This window comes from Arachis hypogaea, chromosome 19 (genome assembly GCF_003086295.3).
Source record: "Arachis hypogaea cultivar Tifrunner chromosome 19, arahy.Tifrunner.gnm2.J5K5, whole genome shotgun sequence".
Lineage (NCBI taxonomy): Eukaryota > Viridiplantae > Streptophyta > Magnoliopsida > Fabales > Fabaceae > Arachis > Arachis hypogaea.
This window is the reverse complement of record NC_092054.1, coordinates 107,184,570-107,209,952: the sequence shown is the minus strand read 5'-3', so window position 1 is coordinate 107,209,952 and position 25,383 is coordinate 107,184,570. Positions and strand designations below refer to the sequence as shown.

General features: G+C 40.7%; 1 protein-coding gene across 1 annotated transcript; it reads right to left on the bottom strand.

The window, feature by feature from the left end:
* Window positions 1-24,021: 24,021 nt before the first annotated feature.
* LOC140182309 (uncharacterized) lies at window positions 24,022-24,762 on the bottom strand. Its single transcript, XM_072228472.1, has one exon. The coding sequence runs from the start codon at window positions 24,760-24,762 to the stop codon at window positions 24,022-24,024; it is 741 nt and encodes a 246-aa protein (XP_072084573.1).
* Between the last annotated feature and the right edge of the window lie 621 nt (window positions 24,763-25,383).

Below are 25,383 nucleotides of genomic sequence, written 5' to 3'. Positions count from 1 at the left end.
ACAGAATCAAAGAAGTGCTTGGCAAAGGCGCCTACAAGCTGGAAAGACTCGATGACAAAGAAATCCTGAGAACATGGAATGCAGGTAACCTGAGGAGGTTCTATTCATAGCTTGGGCACACCGTCCAAGCGACCTGACGAGCTAGATAAATGTTTACTTTCATCAAATGTTAATTTCCAGTGATTTACTTTTGTCAAATGCTTACCGTGTTCATGAACTTGTTTAACTGACGATTAATGTTTACTTATCTGAATTCTCCCATCTACTATTCCCCAATGTGTACCCCCACACAATCGCGTTCTTCAAACGGAAATCCGAGACTGATCACCCCGGGAGCCAATCGAGTCATAGCCATAACAAACGGCCGCGACAATAAGACCAAAATGGTCTCGACCATGTTACCAACATAAACGGCAAAACGGACACAAGCAATAAGTCCACACCAGAAAAACGGTAACAAAACAAAATGCGACTAAACGAAGCAAGATAAAGGTGATAAATGCCAGTCGACCAAGCAACCCTTAAGATATAAAAAGTTTTAACAAGTGTTCACAACAAAATCACAAAATCCAGGCAAAAAACAAAAGGCGCAAGAACTCATTTCTTCGGCAAGTCGATGATCTTGCCATCCTTGATCGTCTTGAAAACCCCAATCGCTGATGTGTCGAAGTCGGGAGCCACAGTCTTCACCTGAGCCTTGAGAGCCTCCTCAGTTATGAAGATCGTGTTCTTCCCTTGCTCCTTGGTCGCCTTGTGCTTCCTCTTGAGATCTTCGAATTCGGCTTGGACAGCTTTGGTCGACAAAACGGCCTGGTCGTGCTCCTTCTCCATAGCGACCACCCGACCTTGCGCGGCGCTAAGCTGGCTCTCCAGAGTCATCTCCCGCTCGGTCAAACGGGATACGGTGGCGTCGGAGACCTTCATTTTTCCTCAAAGAACGCGGCTTTCTCCTCGGCATCCTTGCGCCCCTTCTCCACCGCGGACAGCTGTTCCTGAAGCTTCTCGACTTGGGCCTTGAAATTGTTGTTGGCCTGGGCAGCAGTATCGAGCTTTCTTCGCAACGCCTGCATGCCCGACAACTCGAACTCGGCCTTCCGAGCTATCACCGTCCCGCGGAGATGTGTGCGGTACCTCCACCTCGCCTGTCCCGTGAGCTCGGTACCAAGAAAGTGATCCTCCGTACCGGGAATCAACTGACTATCAATAAAGGCCCCAGCGTCGAAGTTCCTCTCCATCACGGTGAGAGTTCCTTCCGGACTGGAGGATGCCCTCTGCCTCTTGGGAATAGGGACAAGCTTCAGATCATCCTGCTCCCGATGGGTAGAAGACGACTGTCCGATGCCAGCCGTCTCCTCGAGAATAGGAGAAGCCTGCATCCCGGTGGAATTCTTGTCGGACATCTCGGTGTCCCGAGGCGAAGGCACAGCTTGATCCTCCTTCTCCTCGGTAGCCTTCTCCTCGTCAGCCTTCTCCTCGTCGCTATCCTCCAAGAAGGTCTTGACTAAACCTTCGAGCCGGGTTACTGAAGCAGGCATCTCCACTACAACAGAAAAACAAATACGTCAGTCGTGAAGATGGCAAGAGTAAATTAAATGATAAACAATACACAAGTACAACACAAAACAGCTCACAAATATAACTCCTGGCGGCCTCCTGTTCACCCATAAGGAGGTGGGGGTTCACATGGTTCTTTCCAAAAACCGCAAACAACACGTCGGCAATTCTCTTATTTACAGGGGACATCCCCTTGTAGGTCACCTTAATGAAGGTGTTAGACCCCGCCCCGAAGCTCCAATACGTCGGGATGAGGCGTTCCCCCTCTAGCGACAACCAAAAGGGATGGCGACCTTTGACGGGACGAACCTTGAAATATTTGTCCTTGAACCCATGATAGGAGTCCTCAAACAGGCCAAATATCCTCCGACCTTGGGCAGATCGGAAGGACAGGAACCCTTTCTTCGCTTTCCCCTGCTTGGAAGGGTTAGTAAGGTTGAAGAAGAAGAGAAAGACATCCACCGACACCGTCAGCTTGAGATATTCACAAACCATCTCGAAACAGCGGATAGAAGCCCAGCTGTTCAGATGAAGCTGCGATGACGACACGGATATCCGATTAAGAAGCGACATCTGGAAGTCGGAAAATGGTATGCGAACGCCCACCTGGGTGAACATGGCTTTGTAAAATCAAATCCAGTCGGCAACCCGGGGGGAGTGAAAATTAATCTCATACAACCGCTCATGGGGGGTAGGAACGAAGACGTCATAATTGGCCTCCTCGTCTGTCCCTCCGCACAGATACTCGGCTTGCCGAAATTCCGTCAACTCCTCCAGGTCTATCTGATTCGGCGAGTCCTTCACATCGGAGGTCACCCAAGCGTAGGGGTCGTAGTTCGCGGCGGAAGGAGAAGCCCGGGAAATGACGCGAGGCATACCTACAGTGGAGGTACCACTCCATTAGTCTATGAGGTCGGGAGTCCAGGAAAAACCCAAAAATTATGTCCATCCTATTCAACCGTTAAGATCAAGCGTGGCTAAAGCTATCTATCATGCAAGCTAACTAAAAGTTTACCCTGGAATGGTATCCCTCTCCTAACGCATCTACTTGGCACTAGAAAGCCATCTAGCAACAAAGATCAAACAAAAATAGCAAGAACATGGGGCAAATGCAAGCAGCAAACGTACGACAATGAAGTAAAAAAGAGAAAGGATCAAAGATTACCTGAATCGGTTGCGAAAACTGAGAAGGAAGAAGGAAAGATGCACGAGGATGCTAGAACGAAGCTCTGAGATTTTCTGGGTGAAGAAGATGGAGATAATAGGGAGATAGTAGGAGCAAGAGTGTAAAGGGAAAGATCAAAGCAAAAACTGTTTAAAACATGCCACCCAGGAAGCGCGAAAGACTTGGGGGCAAAATAGTCTTTGCACACAGGATTTTCCAGCCTATTATGAGCATTTAATGCTCCGTGCGAAGAACAAGGCAACAAGTGGTCGTTCCTGCAACGAACGGACACGCGCGTAAGAGGCACGTCTCCCCACGGACGGCGACCTGGTGACAACGCACGAAAGAAGAGATGACACGCCACCAACGATCCCCACGATCGTTGCTGGCACGTCGGGGGCACTGTTACGGCCTGGCCCAAACTGACTGTGGGCCGGTGAACTCGGGATTTTTGCCAGTAAAGAAGTTCATAAAAACAGTCGCGTTGTAGATATAGTTTCTAAACCGACAGAAATCCCTTCGTACAAATGTTTTGGGTGTCACAAGTAACAAACCCCTTTAAAAATTGTTAACCGAGTATTCAAACCTCGGGTCGTCTTCTCAAGGAACTGCAAGGAAGTATGTTCTTATTATTGGCTATAAAGGTTGTAATCGGGGTTTAGAAGGTGAGAGCAAGTGATTTGAATGACAAGTAGAGTAAATGGCAATTAAGATAAATAAATACCGTAAAGCAAACTTCTGGCAAGGTAAAAGGAATTGGAAGTCCAACTTAGTTATCTCTCCCAACAATAATGAAAGTTGAATCTAAATTCCACTTAGTTAACCTTTACTAAAGTAAAGGAAAGTCAAGGGACTAATTAGTTGACCTTCGAATCCTATTTATTTCCTAAGAAAAAGTTGGGATTATTGAAGTTCAGTTCAATTAGTAAGATAACGATTATCAATTATGTTGAGTTTGATAACTGTTGAGTTACTGATTTCTTAACCAAGACCAAAAAGAGAAAAAGTAAATTGCTGGAATAGAATATCTTCAGATTGGAAACAATGGAAACACAAATTAAAGAGAAATCAATCAATAACTGAAATACCTCAAATAATCATTAATTCAAATCATAACATGGGAAGGATTCATAAGTCAAGTTGGCAACATTTATAAGTACGAATAAAAGCATTAAAGTAAAAGTAGCATAGAAACACAAATTAAAGTAAATACTAAACCTGGATCGAGAGTCACTCTTAAAAACTAAGAGAAGTCCTAAATCCTAATCCTAATCCTAAGAGAGAGAGAGGAGAGAACCTCTCTCAAACTAAATCTAAATCATGGAAAGTAGTAAAAAATGCAAGCTCCCCCTGAATGGATGCGTTCTCCCGCTTTATAACCTCTGGTCTATGCCTTCTGGACTTGGATTTGGGCCAAAAAGAGCTTCAGAATTCACTATGAGCGTTTTCTGCAATTTTTGGTGCGTGGCCTCTGTCACGCGTCCGCGTGGGTCACACGGTTGCGTCATTCGGAGCTTTTCTTGCCACGCGGTCGCGTCAGTCATGCGGCCGCGTCGCTGCTGATTCGCGCTTGGCACGCGATCGCTTCGTCCATGCGATCGCGTGGATGCTAGTTTCTTCAGAAGCTCCGTTTGGTGCTTTCCTTCCATTTTTGTATGTTTCCTTTCCATCCTTTAAGTCATTCCTACCTTAGAAGATCTGAAACTACTCAACACACAAATCACGGCATCGAATGGAAATAAAGGTAATTAAAATAATTAATATTAAAGCATAGGAAACATGTTTTTCACATACATCACATAATAAGGAAGGGAAAGTAAAACCATGCAATAATATGAATAAGTGGGTGAAGGATTGAATAAATCACTCAAATTAAGCACAAAATATATCATAAAATATGGGTTTATCAACCTCCCCACACTTAAACAATAGCATGTCCTCATGCTAAATCCAAGGTAAAGAATAAGGTAAGATTAAAGTGGTAGAATGTTATGCAATGCGACCTATTCTAAATGCATCTACCTAAATGAGTCATGCAATTCCAATTTATCCACTCATATATAAAGCTTACATGTAGTCAAATTAATTCACATTCTCAAGGAGTCATATGTATATATATAGCCAACCCTTAAATAATAAAGCATTTTAGCAAATGAGATGGGAAATAAAAATATTGTACAAACTTGCAAAACAATTAGTAAATTAAGCACAGATATATGTTGATGAGCTATTGAACCCTTACTGGATTTTGTGTTTACCCTCTAGTCACTCAGTGTTTATTGGGTTTATTCACTCTACTTTTCTTTTTATTCTTACTTTCTATAACTTTGTTCTTCATCTAACCAATCAACAATTTTAGAGTACAGTCATACCAAAAGTCATGAGGTCTTTAATTAAGGTTGTAATGGGCCAAGGTAGAGGTAAAGATATATGTATAAGGCTAAGTGAGCTAATAAGTGAATCCTTAATTAGACTAAGATCTCACCTAACATACATGTTTAGTAGAACAAGCTTCTTTACCAATTTTCCCATATTATCCCACTTCTTGTTACATGCTCATGTTTTAATTTTATTTTTATCCCATGTGCATTGCTTTTATTTTGCATTGGGGAATTCTTTTGTGTTCCCTTTTATTAAATATTGAAAAATAACTCTTTTTTTTATTGCACATGGTAATTGAGTCACTTTGATTTTTCATGAGCATGCTTCCCAAATTTTTATTTTATTTCTTTTAACTTTTCTACCTTTTGTTTCTATCATCCATGTTCTCAATACGTTTCCCACATTTTAATCTATTCATAATTTTTCTATCTTAAGCTAACCAAGGATTCAACTTGTGATTTTATTTTGTTTTTCTGCTTAAGGCTAGTAGTGTGGCTAAAATAGAATAAAAGGGATTTTAAAGGCTCAAGGGGGCTAAGAAGGGTGATGTGAAAGGTAGGTTATTTTGGGGTAAGTGAGCTAAAATCAAATGATGGCCTCAATCATTCTTTTGGCATGTATCTATATTCTATAATTGGACATATAGATTAAAGCAAAGTAAAGAACATCAGAATAAAAAGAAGCGAAACACACAGAAATGAAATTATGGTTTGAGTGCAACCATACAATTAAGCTCAAGACTCACAGGCTGTGTGTTCTCTAACTCAAGCATCATATATCATTCATACATGTTATGCAGGTTTAGTTAAAAATTCCCATTATTCTCATAAAAAAAATTATTTAGGGTAGCCTTTAAAGTTTTAATGTTCCTCCTTGATGAAATGTTGTCAACTTAACTATATGATGTAATGCTATATATACAAGGTTTATGGATTTAAATCTGTTATGTTCAATTTCCTAGCTTACTTCCTTTTTATATTTTTCAATTTAAACTATGCTATCTTATGCTAAAAAGGGTAAACTATACTAATTAATCTACTAATAAGTCAGAATTACAAACTAAACTAAATAACTAAAAATATGAACTAAAAATGCAAAATGCAAAAATAGAGTAAAAATACATAAAAGCAGCAATGTATAAGTACTCAGAAAATAACAGTAAAAAGAAAAATACAGAAAAATATCCAAAATAAAAGAAAAAAGAGATGTAGTGGTTCACCAAAATAAAACGCCAGAGATGGCGACCTCCCCACACTTAAAATGAAGCATCGTCCCTGATGCTCAGTCAAGCCGGGTGTGAAGGGGTGTCATCATTGGTAGGAATGGTAGCTAGAGGCTCTGTGGTGGTGGTGGGCTGAGGGTCTGGCTGCTGTAGAGGCGGTGCTGACTGGATCGGGATCTCCGAATCTGCAGCCTCGATCTGATGTGTAACCTCCTGATGTGGTGCACCCTGCGCTGTGTCTGCCTGCTGATGGGTCTCCTCCTGGAAATGAGTCTTCTCCTCGTGCTCATCCTCCTCCTCCTCTGATGGCTCTAATGGTGTGTCAGGCTCAGAGGGGATGTCACCACCCTGTCGGATCATCAGCTTCAGATGCGAATAGCGTCGCTGGCTGCGACGCTCCAATCTCTCGTACCGGCGCCGGTTACAGCGCTCCATCTGATCAAGCTGTCAGAATAGGCGGTGCACGAGGCGATATACGGGCTCAGAGGTGGGTGGAGGTGCAGTGGTGGCAGCAGGGGCAGGTGGATGAAGAGGGTCCAGCAGACGGTGGGGATGTCTCATCAGTAGCAGTGAAGGGTGGTGGTCTGTAGCCCAAAGCTAGGAAGTTCCTACTGTGAGGAATGATCTTCCTGCAGTCCACCGCTGGTGGTCTCTCATCGGCATCCTCCCATGGCACGTCAGCTCGACGGCCTAGCTGTGTAACCAGGTACGGAAAAGGGAGGGTGCCTCGGACGTGGACCCTGGCCATATAATGCCGGATAAAGCGTGGTAGATAAAGGTCCTTACCCTCTAGCACACACCATAGGAGGGTGATCATAGCAGCTGGGATCTCCGTCTCATGAGTACTCGGCATCACATAATTGTTCAAGATCTGGTGTCATAACTGAGCCTCATCATTTAAGTACGCCCTCTTGATCCCTCTAGGCATGGTGGTGTCCTGTCCCATCTCCCAAGGAACAGTCGGGTTGAGAGCTATCCAGGCCTTTACAGCATCCCAATCAAACTGCATCAGGCGCATGTCCTCCTCAGCCTTTGAATAACCATCAGGCTGATCGGACTTGGCTGGGAGCTGGAGAATGTCCTCTATGGCCTCCTCAGTGACTAGAATTTGTTTTCCTCTCAGATTTACTGCATCGAGGGTGGTGATGTAGCAGTTGCATTAGAATTCCTGGACCTAAGATGCATTGATCTCTGTCAGTGTTCTCTCCAGAAAGAATCAGCCTCTTTGCTTGATTTGCTCAGTGGTGTATTGCTGGAGTGCTTCTGGAATCTTCAGAGTTCTCTCTAGGTATAGATTTCTGGAGTTTGCAAATGCCGGATACTTCAGCTCACAGTACCGGTTAGCAAATTTTATTGAATCATTTGCAGGGAACAGCTGGTCAGCTTTTTCCTGCTGTGTAAAGTTCTTCTCCTGCCATGAGGAATCATGCATGAGGGCAATGATGGACAGGGAGGAATCTCCTCTCTTGCGCTTGCCAGTAGCCTTGCCTTTTCCTTTCCTTTGTGAGGCAGACATCCTGAAAAATGGGAAACCAGGATATGGATAAAAATAGGGAAGCAAATAGGCAATTAAACAAAGAAAACTCAAAGCGGCAAAGGAGAATTAGAATGAGGTAAATGAGTCAAGTAAATGTGCATGAAGGATTGTTTAGTAGTTTAAAATTTGGAAAGGAAGAATTTACAATCCAAAATGTATCAGAATGCAAGTTAAATAGAAAAATTGTCATTATGCTATGGTTAGAAAGTTAGAGGAAAGTGAAAAAAAATCAGAAAAGAGATTTTAAAAAGGTTAGTATAGTTAGAAGTTGAAAGAGGGGTTAGTAAATTAAAATTAGTAAGGCAGTAAAATGTGGGTTAAGGTAAGTGGCATAAAGAAAATATTTCATGTAACAAGGATTCACAGGTAGGAACTATAGTGACTCATAACCAAACAAGGAAAACAGGGTGATGTTAATTCAAACAGATATAAAGAAAGCAAGAATTGGAATCAGAATATCACAGATGCAGTTTATAAACCAGGAAATCAAAGAGGATAAGAAAGTCTGCCATAGCATTCATGAAATGGTTTGGGTAAAGCAGAGGACAACAGAGTTCAGATTGCCAAACCAAAACATGAATGAAAATAATTCGAAAAAATTTGGGCAGCATTCCGGCTAAAGTTGGATTATCCCGAAAAATAAACAGCAAACAAGGCAGTTCATATGAATTAAAAAAACTTGTTGCAGTTACCTATAATTAATAGAAACAGGAAAATTCAGAGTAACAAGCAGCAAATGCAGGAAATCATAGCATATGGACAAGGTCACAGGAACAGCAGAATTACACTTTTGATAAAACAAAAGCATGAACAGTGCAAGTAAACAGACCTAGATCCACTAACTACAGCCTAAGCTACCTAACAACCTAAAAATCCACTACAGCATGCATATCTATCTATCCTAATTATGAACAGAAACAGAAAAAATTGTAAAATAACTGCGAAGGACAGAAAGGCGGCATTCATCGGAACCTGGTAGGCGTGAGGAGTAGAACGGGGTAAGAAAGCGGCTGGGTGGTGGCTGCGGCGGCGTCTGGCGCGGTGGAGGGGTACGGCGGCGTGGTCGCGGCTGAGGGGGGCAGTGGAGAAGGGGGTAATGGGGATAGGGTTTAGGGTAATTGGTGAAATAGGGGAGTGGGTTGGATAGGGGAGAGGGGGTGACGCGGCTGGATGGTCGGTGGTGGTGGGTGGTGGTTCGCGGAGGGGGGGGGGCAGTAGCGGAGGAGGAGGGAGTAAGAAGAAAGAAGAAGAAAGAAGAGGGGGTTGAGGAGGGGCTGCGCGACTGATAGGGTTCACGTGGCTGGGGGGGTTATATTTTCGAATCCACGCGGCCGCGTGGGGCACGCGGTCGCGTGGTTAGGGTGAAAATGGGAGTGACGCGATCGCGTGGGGCGTGCGATCGCATGAAAGGGGTGGAAGAGGGGATGACGCGATCGCGTGGGTCACGCGATCGCGTCGCTGGAAATTGTGCTAAACGCACGACTCCAGCACCGTTTCAGCACAACTCTCTGTCTCCTTCTAGGGTGATGTGCAATCCATGCGACGCGATCGCGTCGCTCACGCGGTCGCGTGGGATTGGTATTGTGCAAGTGACGCGATCGCATGGGCATGCGATCGCGTGGGCCAAATTGTGCAAAACGCACAAGGGCCGCACGATTCCAGCCTAACTTTCTGGACGTTGGATGTTTACGCCGATCTCCAGGTCACGCGATCGCGTGGATGACGCGGTCGCGTGGGGAGTGTAGTTCGCCATGTGACGCGATCGCATGGGCTTGCGGTCGCGTCGTGCATCCCCTTTTTTTTTTTAACTGAATGCAGGATGCAATGCTTAATGTGAATGCTATGCATGATTCCAGGTTCAATAAAAAATAAAAATAAAATTCAAAAACAAAAAAAATGAAATAAAATCAAAATTGCAAAAGGAACGATCATACCATGGTGGGTTGTCTCCCACCTAGCACTTTTAGTTAAAGTCCATAAGTTGGACATTGTAGGAGCTTCCTGCTATGGCGGCTTATGTTTAAATTCGTCTAAAAATCTCCACCAGTGCTTGGAATGCCAATAGAATTCGGGGTCCCAAACTAGGCATGTAAAGCTTCTGAGCAGCTTCAAACAGATTTTCAGGTTCCCGGGGTGACGAATGTCAGAATAGATTCCAGGATCCCAAGCTTTGCTATTAAATCCACCTCCATCTTGATTTATATGTTTCCATCCGGGCGGTTTAAAAAGTAGAATCTCACCATGCTGACCAAACGTTCTCTGTGATCTATGCAATTGAGCATGATACCAATCCGTGTACTTCGAGGTGAAGCGTGGAACCTTATTGAACCTTGTGCACCAGCTCTGAGTACGAGCCATTTCCCTCTTACTCTTAAAGCCGCAAAGAGCTCTAAGCTGGCCATCTGTTTCAAGCAAACCATATTCAAGTGAATAAGTAAAGTTATAGGTTAAGGATTGTACCCACTTGAAGCTTGTATTAGGTGGTAATGGCCTTGGGATAGGTGTTTCTGGCGGTTTTGTAAGTTCTACTCCCTTGTGCTCCTCTGTGAATTGCTCCACTTCCTTGCAAGAGTCTTTAAATGTGGTATCACCCTGGTCAAAGTCTTCTATGTCTTCCTCATCACTCGAGTCATAGATTGGAGGTTGAGAGAAATCTACCTCTGCATCATCTTCGTATTCATCTGGGGAAGATTCTTCAATCTCAGAGAATTCACTTGCGGATGCAAGTTCATTACTAAGAGAGCTAGACTTGTGACTATCATCATCAAGGGAATTTGTGTCCTGGGTTATTCCGTCTGATTCTTCATAAACAACTTGCCTTGGAGATTGTACAATATCCTCCTTAGCATCAACTGTAGCGTCCTTGACGGAGTTCTCCTCAGTTCTGGATTCCCATGGAGGTTCAGCATCTCCTAGATCTTCAACCAACTCTTCTTCTTGAACGATGACAGCTTCTTCTACTTGTTCTAGTACAAATTCATTCTCTGTCTTGTCCACTGGAGTTTCTGGTATCTCCTTCATGCTACGCTCTTCGTTAGACTGTTCACATGGGGCTGTGGCTGATCCTTGTGTATTTGAGCGCCTAGAAACCCATTGAATTATTGTTTGCTCCAGTTGTCGAATGGTTGTTTAAAGTTTATTTACTGTTTCTTTTAGGCGAACCTCTGCTTCTCGGGTTGCCGGATTTGGACATGATACAAAGGAAAGTGGTGGTGATTGGTAGTGATTGGATCGGTATTGGGGTAAGGAAGGATCATATGATGGCGAATGGTGAAGAGAAGCTTGTGAGTGTGGAGGTTCGAGGTTATGTTGAAAGGATGATTTATATGCACGGGGTGGGGCTTGTTGGTAGTTACAAGGCTGTCCACCACATCTTTCAGCTGGGTATGCACGGTAGAATGGTCTTTGTCCAGGATATCTCGGAGGGTGTTGCTGCCTAAAGGGTTGATTAGATCCTCTTGGCTCTATCCATCCTTGATTGGTCTGACCTTGATGCATATTCCTGCTGTAACTTCTATTTCCTTCAACAAATTTAGAACCAAACTCAAAGCGAGATGGGTGAGAATTCATGGTAGCAATCGAAAAATAAAAAGGAAAAACAGAATAAATAAACAAGTAAAAGAAAAATATTTATAATAACTAATAATAAGGCACACGTTAGCAGTTCCCCGGCAACGGCGCCATTTTGAAGTCGGGATTTTTGCCAGTAAAGAAGTTCATAAAAACAGTCGCGTTGTAGATATAGTTTCTAAATTAACAGAAATCCCTTCATACAAACGTTTTGGGTGTCACAAGTAACAAACCCCTTTAAAAATTGTTAACCAAGTATTCAAACCTCGGGTCGTCTTCTCAAGGAACTGCAAGGAAGTATGTTCTTATTATTGGCTATAAAGGTTGTAATCGGGGTTTAGAAGGTGAGAAGCAAGTGATTTGAATGACAAGTAGAGTAAATGGCAATTAAAATAAATAAATACTGTAAAGCAACTTTTGGCAAGGTAAGAGAAATTGGAAGTCCAACTTAATTATCTCTCTCAACAACAATGAAAGTTGAATCTAAATTCCACTTAGTTAACCTTCACTAAAGTAAAGGAAAGTCAAGGGACTAATTAGTTTGACCTTCGAATCCTATTTATTTCCTAAGAAAAAGTTGGGATTATTGAAGTTCAATTCAATTAGCAAGATAACGATTATCAATTATGATGAGTTTAATAATGTTGAGTTACTGATTTCTTAACCAAGACCAAAAGGGAGAAAGTAAAACTGTTGGAATAAAATATCCTTAGATGGAAAGCAATGGTAACACAAATTAAGGAGAAAGCAATCAATAACTGAAATACCTCAAATAATCATTAATTCAAATCATAACATGGAAAGGGTTCATAAGTCAAGTTGGCAACATTTATAGATACGAATAAAAGCATTAAAGTAAAAGTAGCATAGAAACACAAATTAAAGTAAATACTAAACTTGGATCGAGAGTCACTCTTAAAAACTAAGAGAAGTCCTAAATCCTAATCCTAATCCTAAGAGAGAGAGGAGAGAACCTCTCTCAAACTAAATCTAAATCATGGAAAGTAGTAAAAAATGCAAGCTCCCCCTGAATGGATGCGTTCCCCCTCTTTATAACCTCTGGTCTATGCCTTCTGGACTTGGATTTGGGCCAAAAAGGGCTTCAGAATTCGCTATGAGCGTTTTCTGCAATTTCTGGTGCGTGGCCTCTGTCACGCGGTCGCGTCGTTCGGAGCTTTTCTTGCCACGCGGTCACGTCAGTCATGCGACCGCGTCATGTGCGTTCTACTTAAGGCGCGCGGTCGCGTCAGTCATGCGGCCGCGTCGCTGCTGATTCGCGCTTGGCACGCGATCGCTTCGTCCATGCGATCGCGTGGATGCCAGTTTCTTCAGAAGCTCCGTTTGGTGCTTTTCTTCCATTTTTGTATGTTTTCTTTCCATCCTTTAAGTCATTCCTTCCTTAGAAGATCTGAAACTACTCAACACACTAATCATGGCATCGAATGGAAATAAAGGTAATTAAAATAATTAATATTAAAGCATAGGAAACATGTTTTTCACATACATCACATAATAAGGAAGGGAAAGTAAAACCATGCAATTAATATGAATAAGTGGGTGAAGGATTGAATAAATCACTCAAATTAAGCACAAAATATATCATAAAATATGGGTTTATCAGCCGGCCCGACCCGGGCACCACCCGACCCGAACGGTTAGGAGCAAGGCGCTCGATCGCCGACCTGGACACGCGTCCCTAATAGCTTCGCTACAACTGTGCAAGAAAGGTCTCGACGAAGGTGGGCCTGTCCTTGCAGGGCCCACCTCTGACACGGTATAAATGGGGAAGGACCTACCCTTCCCCCAAGGTACATCACACATCATTCTACCCCTTTCTTCGCCTGCACACTCACTGACTAGAGCGTCGGAGTGTCTTTGCAGGTGACACCCCCTTTCCACGTGAAGTGCTCGGGATCTCGCCTACACCAGTCCGGTGGCCTACGACCAGACGAGACCCCCCCACTAATCAGGATACCTACCCGAACCGTCTGGTACCTGACATACCGAACAGAAGGCAATGTCACATGTGCTTGGCGTTCACAAAATTAAGAATGAAAAGCTCAAAACCAAGTAATTATTATAACCTCAACAATAGAGTCCAACAATGAAGATTAACAACAATGATGTTAAACTAACATCGCATCAATAATCAGCAGCAAAAGATGGTAAAGAAGATGAACAATCCAATACTAATTATGAAAAATAGAAAATTAAACAAAAATTAAACTAACCAAACAACTAACTAACTAACCGACTAATGGTTGATGGTGTTTGGGAACGTTGGATCAGGAGTAGAAGAAGGGAAGAAGAAAGAAAAAGGAAAGAAATGGAAAGAAGATGAGAAAAGAAGTGTATGAAGTAAGGTAATCCACGCGTACGTGTACAGTCACGCGTGTAAGACCCAGAACATTTGAAAAGTCTCATTACGATCAAGTCTCAAATCATATAGTTATTTATAGTCTTAATTTCAGAAATTATTTTTAAAGATAATTAAGGCAAGTTGTGATTTATTGAATTTGAGATAAGTTATGATTATTATCCAATTTTATAATTATTGGATTATATTCTATATTTAAATTATAAAGTTGGCAGTTATGAAATAATAAGAATTTTATATGATTTGGACTAAGTAATTAATATTTTAAATATTAATACTCCTATTTTGGAAAATAAAGAAATTAAGTATATTATTTCTAATTATTTGGTTGGGATATTTTATTGAAAATAATTTGTAAAATTGATGAGTAAATAGTATTTTCTATATATAAGTAGTGTTGGATTGAATTATGGGTTTTAATTATTATATTATTCCAAAATTTATTTGAAATTACAAAACTACCCCTAACCCTAAAAACCCTAACCCGGTTACCCATTCCCTCTAACCCTACAGCCACCAAAACCCTCCCCCAACAACCAGCAGCAGCAACGGCTGCAAAGATGAAAGAAAGAAATGAACAAAACAAAAAGAAGGAGAGGCAGAATTAGGGAAGAGGGGAGAAGAGGGAGGCGGCGCGGTGGGTGCCACTGCTACCGTCGCCGCCGTCGCCAACAGAGGGAGAGGGAGATTGAGTCGCGGCGGAGGAGTGGAGGGAGCTCGCCATCGCGTCACCACGTCGCTACCAATTTGCCACCACCACGAAGCCGCTGTTCTAGCCTGAGTAAGAGAGAGATTGAGGCGACGCGAGGGAGAAAGGGAGCCATCGTGCTCTGCCGCTGCCAGCTCCATCGTATCCTGCGCCGCCGTCGTCCTTGCCACAGAGCTAGTCGCCGTCCTTTATGGCAGAGAGAGAGAGCGCGACAGGAGAGCCCTATTGAAGCCGGTCTGCTACCTCCATTTCCGCCGTTGTGCCATGGAGAAGAGAGAGCTGCGCCGCACCTCAGTCACTGCTAACCCACCGAAGCTGGCGCGCGATAAGAGGAGGAAGGGACGCTGCTTTGCGTCATCACCGGCGTGCCTGGGCGCTGTTGCTGCGAGCTCGCCGTCGCCGAAGCTGGGTGGTTGCTATCCTTGTCAGTAGCGAGAGAGGATAAGGCGCGATGATGGTGGGTGGTTCCGCCGCCCTTACTGTCGTGCCGTCAGAATCTACCGCCATGGCCGCCGGAGCTCTGGGCTGAGCTTCTGCCACATGAGACCTTGCTGCCGTCACCGGAAAAGTATGTCGGTAAAGGTTTCAAAGTTGGTTTCTATTTCTTGTGAGATTATGCGAGTCTTATTGTCGAGGCATGTTGGTTTCAGTCACCGTCGCCGGAGTCGGGTCACCGCAGCCGCTGGAGGTGGCTGCCGGGGCTACCGCCAAATCGGTTCAGAGGCCGTTACTATTTCATTTTTGTATTACAGTAAGTATTTTACGTTTCAAAAACCTCCGCGTTAATGTCTTGTTATGTATATTAAGGTCTTTGCGGTATTAATGTGTTAGGAGTTAGAATTCGGTTTGCTTATGCCGCTTGTAGCTACTTCTGCTTTTGAGAGAGCAAGCAAAGCCGAGGTTTTGATTGTCGGTGATGTCAGGTTGAGACGAAAAGAACCTTATGAGGCGTTTGGATTATGTTTTTGTATTTTGAAGTAGGGGTGCTTTCCGAAAACTATATTTTTATATATTGGAATTATTACATATGGATACTGATGTGAGAGAATGTGTATTTGGTGATTGTATTGGCCTTATGTATGGTTTGATTTTCCTCGGTTGATTATGAACATTTGTGGTTGAATTGTTGTGTGGTTTTGTGAAACGGAATGCTTTTCAAGTTGATTCTTTTAAAGCTTTGAAATCGAGTTTAATCTGTTGGGAATTGATTTGAATTGAGTTAATTTTCTTGATAATGTGAAAAGTCGAACGCACTTTTGGATTCAGCCTGGTTTACTTCAACTGACTTGGTTTTGATAAATGATTTGTTGCTGAACCGTTTCTTTAAAGCTTTAGAAATGAGTTTAATCGACTGATAAAGACTTGGTTTTGAAACGGTTTCCTTGAGGTATGAAAATGAGATGACTGTTGGATTTAGCTCGATTTTGAATTGATTTTTGGATTTTGGACTGTTGAAAAGGGTTGTGGAACGGTTTTGTTGGGACCCGAACCGGGTGGTAAAGTCCAAGTTTTAGGAGAGGTGTTGCCAAAATTTCGGTAGAATCTGGGACTTTACTGAAACGTTATTCGGAAACTTATGAGTTAACGGCTTCTACTATTTTATCTGAATTATTATGAAAGGGATGACTTATGCTTTTGGAATGAATTGTTAAAATAAAAATTGTGATTTAGTCTTGTTTCTTAAGAAAAGTATTATATTTCCCTTGTGAACAAGTTATTTAGATGAAACTTATGCTTTAAGGCTGTTTTAAACGTGAAAAGGGTTTATGCCTTCTAATTTGGCTTGAGGATTTCAATCAAAGAATTTTCAGTGACTTTGAAAGAACTTGAACGTCTATTGACAAGTTTCATTCTAAAATATTTTGGGAAAAAATCTTAAGTACTCTTGAGTTCTGAGTTTTTGCAAGACTAAAACAATTTTTGAGTCGTTGAAACGCTTTAGAATTTCCCATGGGGTTGAGGCTGGTTTTTGTTTAAGCAAAGGAAACAGCTTTGAAAAGAGTAATTGATTACGTGACTCGGTTTGGCTTAGATCTTATTTTGTTACTCAAATAAGGAAGTCAAGGTTTTAATGATTTTAAGTGAATTTGAGGAAATGAGTTATGTTAATCTCCCCTAAAGACTTGAGACTCTGCCAAGGAACTTTTGTTATAAAATTCCATTGTTAGATGGATGATTTTGAATATTTCAAAATAAATCTTTAACCTGCCATGGTTGTGGAAGTTTTGGAAAGAGGATGCCGAGAGTGGCATTGTTTTCAAAGGAGAATTTACCTTGAGTCAAAGTGGCTTATGAGTCTGAGATGATTTGAGAAATGAGATCTTTAAAGCCAATGCTGAAAAGAGTTAAAACTTGATTTCAAAGTGAAATGAATCTAGAAAAAGTGATTTATGGCTTAAATGCCGATTTTATGAATTTAATGATGTTGAATGGTGGAAGTGCTATTTTGTTATGGGCCAAAATGGGTATGTATGATTATGAATATTGGCTGGTTCTGGATTGAACCGTGAGCCAGATGGCTGAGTTATTGCCGGATGTCGGCGCAGCCATTATTGATTATGGCCGAGTATAAATGCATATATGCTATTGAATGAAATTGTGAATATTGCACTTCTACTATTTGAGATACGAGTTTCCCTGGGTAGTAGCAGTGGCTAGCCACCACGTGCTCCAGGTTAAGACTTGATACTCTGCTGACCCTATGTAGTAAGTGTGGCCGGGCACTGTGAAAGCCTCGGATGAGCTCGCTCCCGTGAATATACACCAGTGAGGGTGTTGGATATGGATCATGATTATGATCACGATTATGTTGAGTATAACTCGAGTTGGGGATGTGTGATAGAGGGACAGTCCAATGGTTAGCTACCAAGACTTGTTAGGCTGGCTTTATAACCGACAGATGATATCATCAGCCACTAGGACAGACATGCATCATATACATCTATATGACATTTGTTTGGGTGTGCATATTGTAATTGGTTTGCCTTCGTGATTACTTGCGATTAACTGCTACTTGTTCTACTTGCTGTAACTGTTTGTTTGTGCTTGAACTTCCTATATGTGTTTGCGACTAGGACTCTGTTGGACTGTGGTGATTGGTTGAATGTTGGATTGTTTGGGCCTAGGGTCGTGGTTGATATGAGATGGACTAATGGTTGGTTTCGGTTTTGTGTTTCTGACTTAGAAAAATATAAAAGGCTATTTTGATTCAGCATAGATAAACCTTTTAGAAAGGCTTTTGAGTTTTTGAGAATTGAACGGTTCCTCTTTCAGAAAAGATTTTTGACTTTACTTCTAATGTAAACCATTGTTTTTGAAAAGAGGCATAAGACGGTTATTAATCACTGGTACGGTTTATCTTCACGTATCCTATTACAGTAATTCCCAAAAACCCTCTACTGAGAACCCTTTCGAGGATGATGTTCTCACCCCCCTACATTTTTCCCCTTTCAAGATATGGGCGCAGAAGTCACGAGAAGTTTATTTAGTTGTTGTCGAGATGCTCTATATTGTTTAGTTATGGTTTATTGTACTCTCACCATTATCTTGATATATTCTGTAAGAGGGATAGGAATTGTATTGGTTAATGCTTGAAATATTATTTATATATATATATGTATAAATATGGATGTACTCTTCATGAATTTTTGTAAGTTGTATTGTATGTATGGATGTACGTTGCATAGCAAAAGTATTTTTGGATTGGTATTGCGGTTTAAAGTTTTAAACAGGCTCATATTTTAGTATTAAATAATATAAGAGTCATCGTAATGTCCGAGCTATCAGAGTCGTGCAGCCGGAAGCGTGAGCTTTGGTAGTTAGGGTGTTACAATGCGTGCGCATGGGTGAGGTGAAATGGACGCGACGCGTATGCATCCTTCACGCTTACGCGTGAGTTGGCTTGCACGTTTCGCACAGGTTTCGTGCGCTGCGTGCGCAACTCTTAGGAAAATGGCTTGATGGTGAAAATTTGCAATCCACGCGTACGCATGGGTGACGCGTGAGTGTGGATGGTCGAAAATGCTTGAGTCACACGTACGCGTGAAGCACGCGCACGCATGGATTGGTTCCCTATTCTTCAAAATTTTTCTATGTTTTTGCACCAATCCAAGCATTCCAAACCTCCAAACAGCCACCAAAACACCATAAAACCTTATTCAACATACTAAACTAGCAACTAAACTCAACAAACCAATAAAAACATGAAACTAAGCTAATTTTACCAATATTTACAAAAGAGAAAAATGAAAGATTTTACCATGGTGGGGTGTCTCCCACCTAGCACTTTTAGTTTAAGTCCTTAAGTTGGACATTTGGTGGGAATCCTTGCTATGGTGGTTTATGCTTGAATTCATCCTTGAATCCCACTAATGTTTGCATCTCCAATGTCCACTGGGATCCCAAATTAGGCGCATAAAGCCCTTGAGTAAGCTTAAGTAAATGGCAAGGCCCCAAGAGTTTTGATTGTTGAAATGAATTCCGGGGTCCCAAACCTTGTTCTTGCACCCATCTTCTCGTTGACTACCATAGTTAAATTTGGGTGACAAGGCTTGTGAATTCTCAATTAAGCATCCAAACATTCTCCTAGACCCCTGCAATTTGGTTCTACACCAACCATTGCTATTCAACTTTGAGCATGCAACCATCATGAACTTAGAGTGATATTTCCAACCACTACACAACTCTCTCTTACTCTTAACTCCATAAAGAGCTCTTAGTTGACCATCATTTTCAATCAAACCATATTCAAGTGAGAAAGTAAAGATTAAGGATATAAATTTTACCCACTTGAATGTTGTATAGGATGGTGACTTAGGAAGGGGTGGTCCCAATGATCTTGCAAGCTCCACTCCCTTGTGCTCTTCCTTGACTATCTCCACCTCTTTACAACTTTCTTCAACTTCAACCTCTTCCTCTTGGTGGCTCTCTTCTAATTCAATCTCTTCTTTATTGCTCACCAAGGGCATGAGAGATTGTGCATCTTCTTCTTTGACCTCAATTTCAAGCCCAATGGGAGAGGATTCAATTGTAGATAGGAACTCCTCAATAATTGAATCCATCTCTTGATCAACCTCTTCAAAGTCTTCAATCATGATATGCTTTGGAGGTTGTACACCCTCCTCAACATCAACATCAAGCATCTTGGAAGAGGGCTCTCTAATTCTACATTCCCATGGACTTCCAACATCTCCTAGATCTTCAACCACTCTTTCCATTTCAATCATCTCTACCTCCTCCTCTTGTTACACTCCTTGCTTCAACTCCTCTTCTTCACCTTTAAGCTCCAAACTCACTCCTTCACCAAGCTCCTTGGTTGCTTCTCCACATTCAAAAATGGGAGTGTTTTGTTCGCATAAGCTTAGGCAGGATGAGTATATGTTACTAATGGTTTCCGCCATGATAGCCATCTTAGCTTCTAGCTCCTTAAACTCCTTTTCCGTCCCCTCTTATTGCCTTTGGATATGAGAGTCAAGGTCTTTTAGTTCTAGCATGAGGGCTTCATCGGGGGGCGGTGGTGGAAGAGAGGGTTCATTGTTTGAGGGAAAGGCGTTGTAGTTGGAAGGTGGTTCATATTGGTAAGGGCATGGAGATGGTGTATATGGAGGTGGTTCTTGAGAATAGTCATTTCGGAATTGTTGTGGTTCTATGTATGGTTCATATGGCTCATAAGGTGGTTGGTATAGTGGATAAGGATTAGGGCCATATGAAAGTGTTTGGTGGTATGGGGCTTGTGAGTAAGGTGGTTCAAAACCATGTTGAGGGGGTGGTTCATAGGCATGTGGTGGTGGTTGTTGACAATCACAATAAGGGTCACCACATCCATTAGATTGATATGTATTAGGATTGGCGTTATACCTATAAGGAACCGGAGGTTGTTGCCAAGAAGGGTGATCAATCCTTTGAGGCTCCCTCCACCTGTGGTTGTTCCATCCTTGATGCATGTTAGCATTGTAGCTTCCATTTCCTACAACATAATTTGAGCCAAACTCATAGACAAAGGGGTGGGAATTCATAATAGCAAAGAGAAACAAAAACTAACAAAAATGAGAAGCAAAGTCCTAAACCTAACAAAAACCAACAAACAAGCAAAAGACAAACATATTCACATATTCACAATAGCCAATAATATAACAGCATTGCAATTCCCCGGCAACGGCGCTATTTTGATAGATGAGATTTGCTCAATCGGTTTAGAATTTCTCTTAATAGAAATAGAACTTTGTTGTAAGCATAGATCCCCAACAAACAATTCTCACATAAAAAATTTTGGTTGTCACACGTACAAACTCCAATAAGAATTAACTGAAGTATTTAAACTCCGGGTCATCTCACAAGGAATTACAATGAAGTGGTCAATTATTGGCTATGAAGGAACAAGAGGTTTGGTTGATAAAGGGAAAGAACATAAATGGACAAGAAAGTAGATAACAAGAAAAGTAAATCAAGTAAGCAATTTAAAGAAATCAATTAATAAAGAGAGACACTCATGGCAAGGATTGAGATCATAGGCTTTCCATCCTAGTCACTAATAACAATAATTAACAAGAATTTATCTTATTTCGTCATCTCTAATGTTGGAAGAAGGTGTAAGTTATCTTCCATGAGAGAAAGTCAAACAAGACTAGCTAATCTCAATCCAAACGTCCTAATCAACTCACTAATTAAATTAGCAAGAGATTAGAGTCAACGGAAATCAAACTAGCTAACAACTCTAGATCACCAACATAGGTTGGGTTTTCATGACTCAAGATTGCCTAATTACTCTTTCCAATCCAAGAATGCTCAAAATCTACTCTAACATGCAACCAAGCATTTTATCAAACACTTGGAAGGCATAAAAGGAAAGCATAATAAATTGCAAGGGAGAATAAAATCTACCAACTACCAATTGCAAGAAAAGTAAATTCACAACTCAAATCACCAATAAAGAAAACATCAAACATCAAATCTCATTAAATGTAAACCAAATCCAACATGAGCATTCATGAACATAAAAGAGATATAAAAGTAAAATTAACAAGAGAACTAAGAAGAATGAAGTAGTAGAAACAAGAAATCATAAAGGAAACAAGATGAAAACATGAAATTGGACCTAGATCTAAGAGAAATTAACCTAACCCTAACCTAATTCTAGAGAGAAGAGGGAGCTTCTCTCTCTAGAAAACTAACTAAAGGCTCATCATGACTAACCAAGTGCTCCCCCTTTGCTCAATCTTCAATTCTGCATCAAATACCCTCAGAAACAAGCTGGATTTGGGCCTGGGCAGCTCAGAAATCGCCCACAGCGATTTCACTTTAAGTGGGTCACGTGCCGAGCGTCACGCGTAATCGTGCTTAATGTGTGCGCGTCGATGGCAAAACCCCTACGCACGCGTACGCGTGCGCGTGGCTTCAAAAATCTCCAATGCACGCGTACGCATGCGTGACGCATGTGCGTGGCCCTCAGTTCTCCAATTGCTCATTTCTTCATGAATTCTCCACTTTGAATGCTTTTCTCTTCACTTCTTCCATCCGATACTTGCCTTATGAACCTGAAATCACTCAACAAACACATCAAGGCATCGAATGAAATTAAAGTCAATTAAAATCACCAATTTAAGGGCCTAAAAAGCATGTTTTTACACTTAAGCACAAATTAAGGGAGAATTACAAAACCATGCTATTTCATTGAATAAATGTGAGAAAATGTGATAAAATCCCCCAAAATAAGCACAAGATAACCACAAAATTGGGGTTTATCAATTCCACACAAATAAATAAATATAAAATGAACATGGGAAGAAAAACAAATAACACAAATAAGCATATGGAAGAGTAGTAACACACGAACATGACTCAAAGAAAAAAAGAAAAAACAAGTCACATGAGAGACTTACATTATCATCTATTAACACCATATGTATCATATTGCCATCTCTTGTTGGAACAGGATATGAAGCATACCATACCCTGTTAATCCTAACTCTTATTCTCCAGTCATCTCTCCATGGTGTTATCTTATCCAAGGAATGAAAACAAGTATTCATGATAGAATGCCTTCACACTAATGTATGGATCTATTTAGCAACTGTTTACAACAGAGTAGAAAGAAAGAGGAAAACAAAACTAATAGCTGAGAACAACATGTTAGTGACCCATTTATATAGAAATAATAATAAGAATGATAATAAATAAATAAAAAACAATAAGAAATATAGAACATATTACACCACACCCTAAAGTCTATTGCCTATTACATCTAATATAATAGATATTATCATAGGCAAGTAGATATAGTTGCAGATACTTTTACTTATACACTATGACAATAAAAAAGACTGACAATCAATTTTCACTTCAGATCATAGAGCCTAATCAATTTTGACTTCAAATCATAGAGCCTATTGCAATTTATCCTACATTGAACCTAACTTCAATGTTCTAAAAGAATTACCTAATAGACCATCTTCAACTACACTCTATATATCATAAATATGGAAGACAAAACTATTATAAACACAACCTATTTTGCCAAAAAATAACCAAAATAAAACTAAATTAACAAATTTCAAAGATCCAAAGATGTTCAATGTCAAACTATAGAACCATCCATAAATTAGGCAGAATTGAGATGTAAGAAGAAGTTGAGAAATCAAATTAGCCAGAGTATATAGAGAAATTCGTACCACCGATGGGGAAAGAAAAAACCACAACAGTTCCCTTGCCCAATGTCGAAGACGACCCATTGCCGGTGAAGGAGGGAACGGTACCATGGTAGTTCTGCTGGAACAAAAATAGGATGCACTGCTATGGATAACTTATACAATTGAGAATCCCACAGATGAACCCACTCCCTAGAGTGATGTATTTTGACACAAACAGCGTGATCGCTAGAGAGTAACAACACCAATGGGGAGGGAGCTTACTCTGGCATCTGAACACCGAAGATGAAGAGAACACGATAGCACTCTTCTAAGAAAAAGAAAGAAGAAACCTAAATGCATGAACCTAATTCCTAATTTGATAATACATCAGATTTTAATTTGTAATAAATGTAATTGTTGACCCATAAAACATTTTAACACATGATTCATTTCTATATTTAAACAACTCTTGATAAGATTTAAATAAAAAATGAAATAGTATAAACCACTATTTGTTAAGCTTAAAAAAAATAAAACATTATACAAATAAATAAAAAACATCATACTAATTAGATATATATTTTTCCACACAATAATTAGGCATAACTGAAATTAATATTTAAAAGACTAACCAAAAGATTTATAGTCTTCTGAATCCTAAACAAAAGAAGGAGCCATTCAAATTTTATCAAAAACCTCTGTGAAAACAGCATTCTCAGTGAAATTTGAAAATTCTGAATTTTCATCAAATAGAAAAATCTTTAGTCCACTTCTGCTCCTCACGCAAGATACAGCAACATAAAGTTGACCGTGGAAAAATACTGGACGCCGTAAAAATAATCCGACAACAGATAACGTTTGCCCTTGACTTTTATTAATCGTCATTGCAATGACAAGCTTATTAAAAACTGTCTACGCTGAAATTTAAAAGGTATCCTAGCATCACTTGGAATGAGATTCATTCGAGCAATATATACTTGATCACCAATGTTACTACCAGAAACAACCTCGGCTGCAATCACGTTTGATCCCAGGTCTTTTACAATGGGTCGAGTTCCATTGCACAAACCATTAGTTGGATCAATATTTCTCAACAAAATAATAGGTACCCCTTTCTTCAATTTGGGAGAATGATTGGGTAAGCCAGAACATCTAATTTGGTTTAAAAATTCAGTGGTTATCCAACTACAATCAATATCACCATAAGCATCACTACCACAAATAACATCGGCACTCAAATATTCCTTTTCTTCACCCGGTAACAAATTAACTATGTAGTTATTAATCTCTTCAACAATTTCAACAGTTGGAGCCAATATTTCCTTATCTTGAAAGAAAATTGGATTTTCAAAATTGACAACAATATTTGGATAAACCACATTTATAATATCTTCAACTAGATTATCAGAAGTATAGATAAGCAAATCAGTCGGTACTTCTACACAAAGTTTATCATTGATAACCGCACCAGATTTTCCCTCTCCTATCTGAAGTATCCACTCTAAAAAGGATCTTAACTCCTCCACAACAACATCTTCCAATGCACTATCCAATCTCATATTCTTTGTTAAGGTTAATACCTCAAAATGCTTCCAAAGCATTGAAGAATTAATAGTGGCCATCACAATCTCAGCTCTGGAAGCTCTTGGGATGACAGGTAATACTTGTCAAAAATCACCACCCAAAACAATTATTTTTCCACCAAACGGCAAATCTTTGTTAACAACAGACACAAACGACATTATATCACGAAGGGTTCAATCCAATGCCTCAAAAGCCAACTTATTAGTTATTGGTGCTTCGTCCCAAATAATCAAATCAGCACATCAAATCAATTCTGCCTTAGCACTATCTTTTGAGATCCTACAAACAGTATCCTCATTTAGCTCAATTAGAATGTTGAACATCAAATGAGCTGTCTTACCCCTTGGTAACAACAATGCTGCAATTCCACTCAATGCAACATTAATGACAATTTTCCTTTCAGATCGCAACCTAGCTGATAATGTCCTGTACAAGAAAGTTTTTCCAGTTTCGCCGAATCCATATATAAAAAACCACCCACCTTCTTTGTTACAAACACAATTGACAATTTTCTCATATATAACTCTTTGTTCTTCATTCAACTTCAATAAATTTGAATCATGTTCCTGGATTAATAAAGCAATATCATATTGCATTTCCCATAACAACATCGAGTTACTGAATTGAGAAACCAATTGCATGTCTGGACATGGCATACC

Excerpts from the sequence above, each read along its gene's own strand:
- LOC140182309 (XM_072228472.1), bottom strand. The coding sequence starts at position 24,762 with ATGGCCACTATTAATTCTTCAATGCTTTGGAAGCATTTTGAGGTATTA.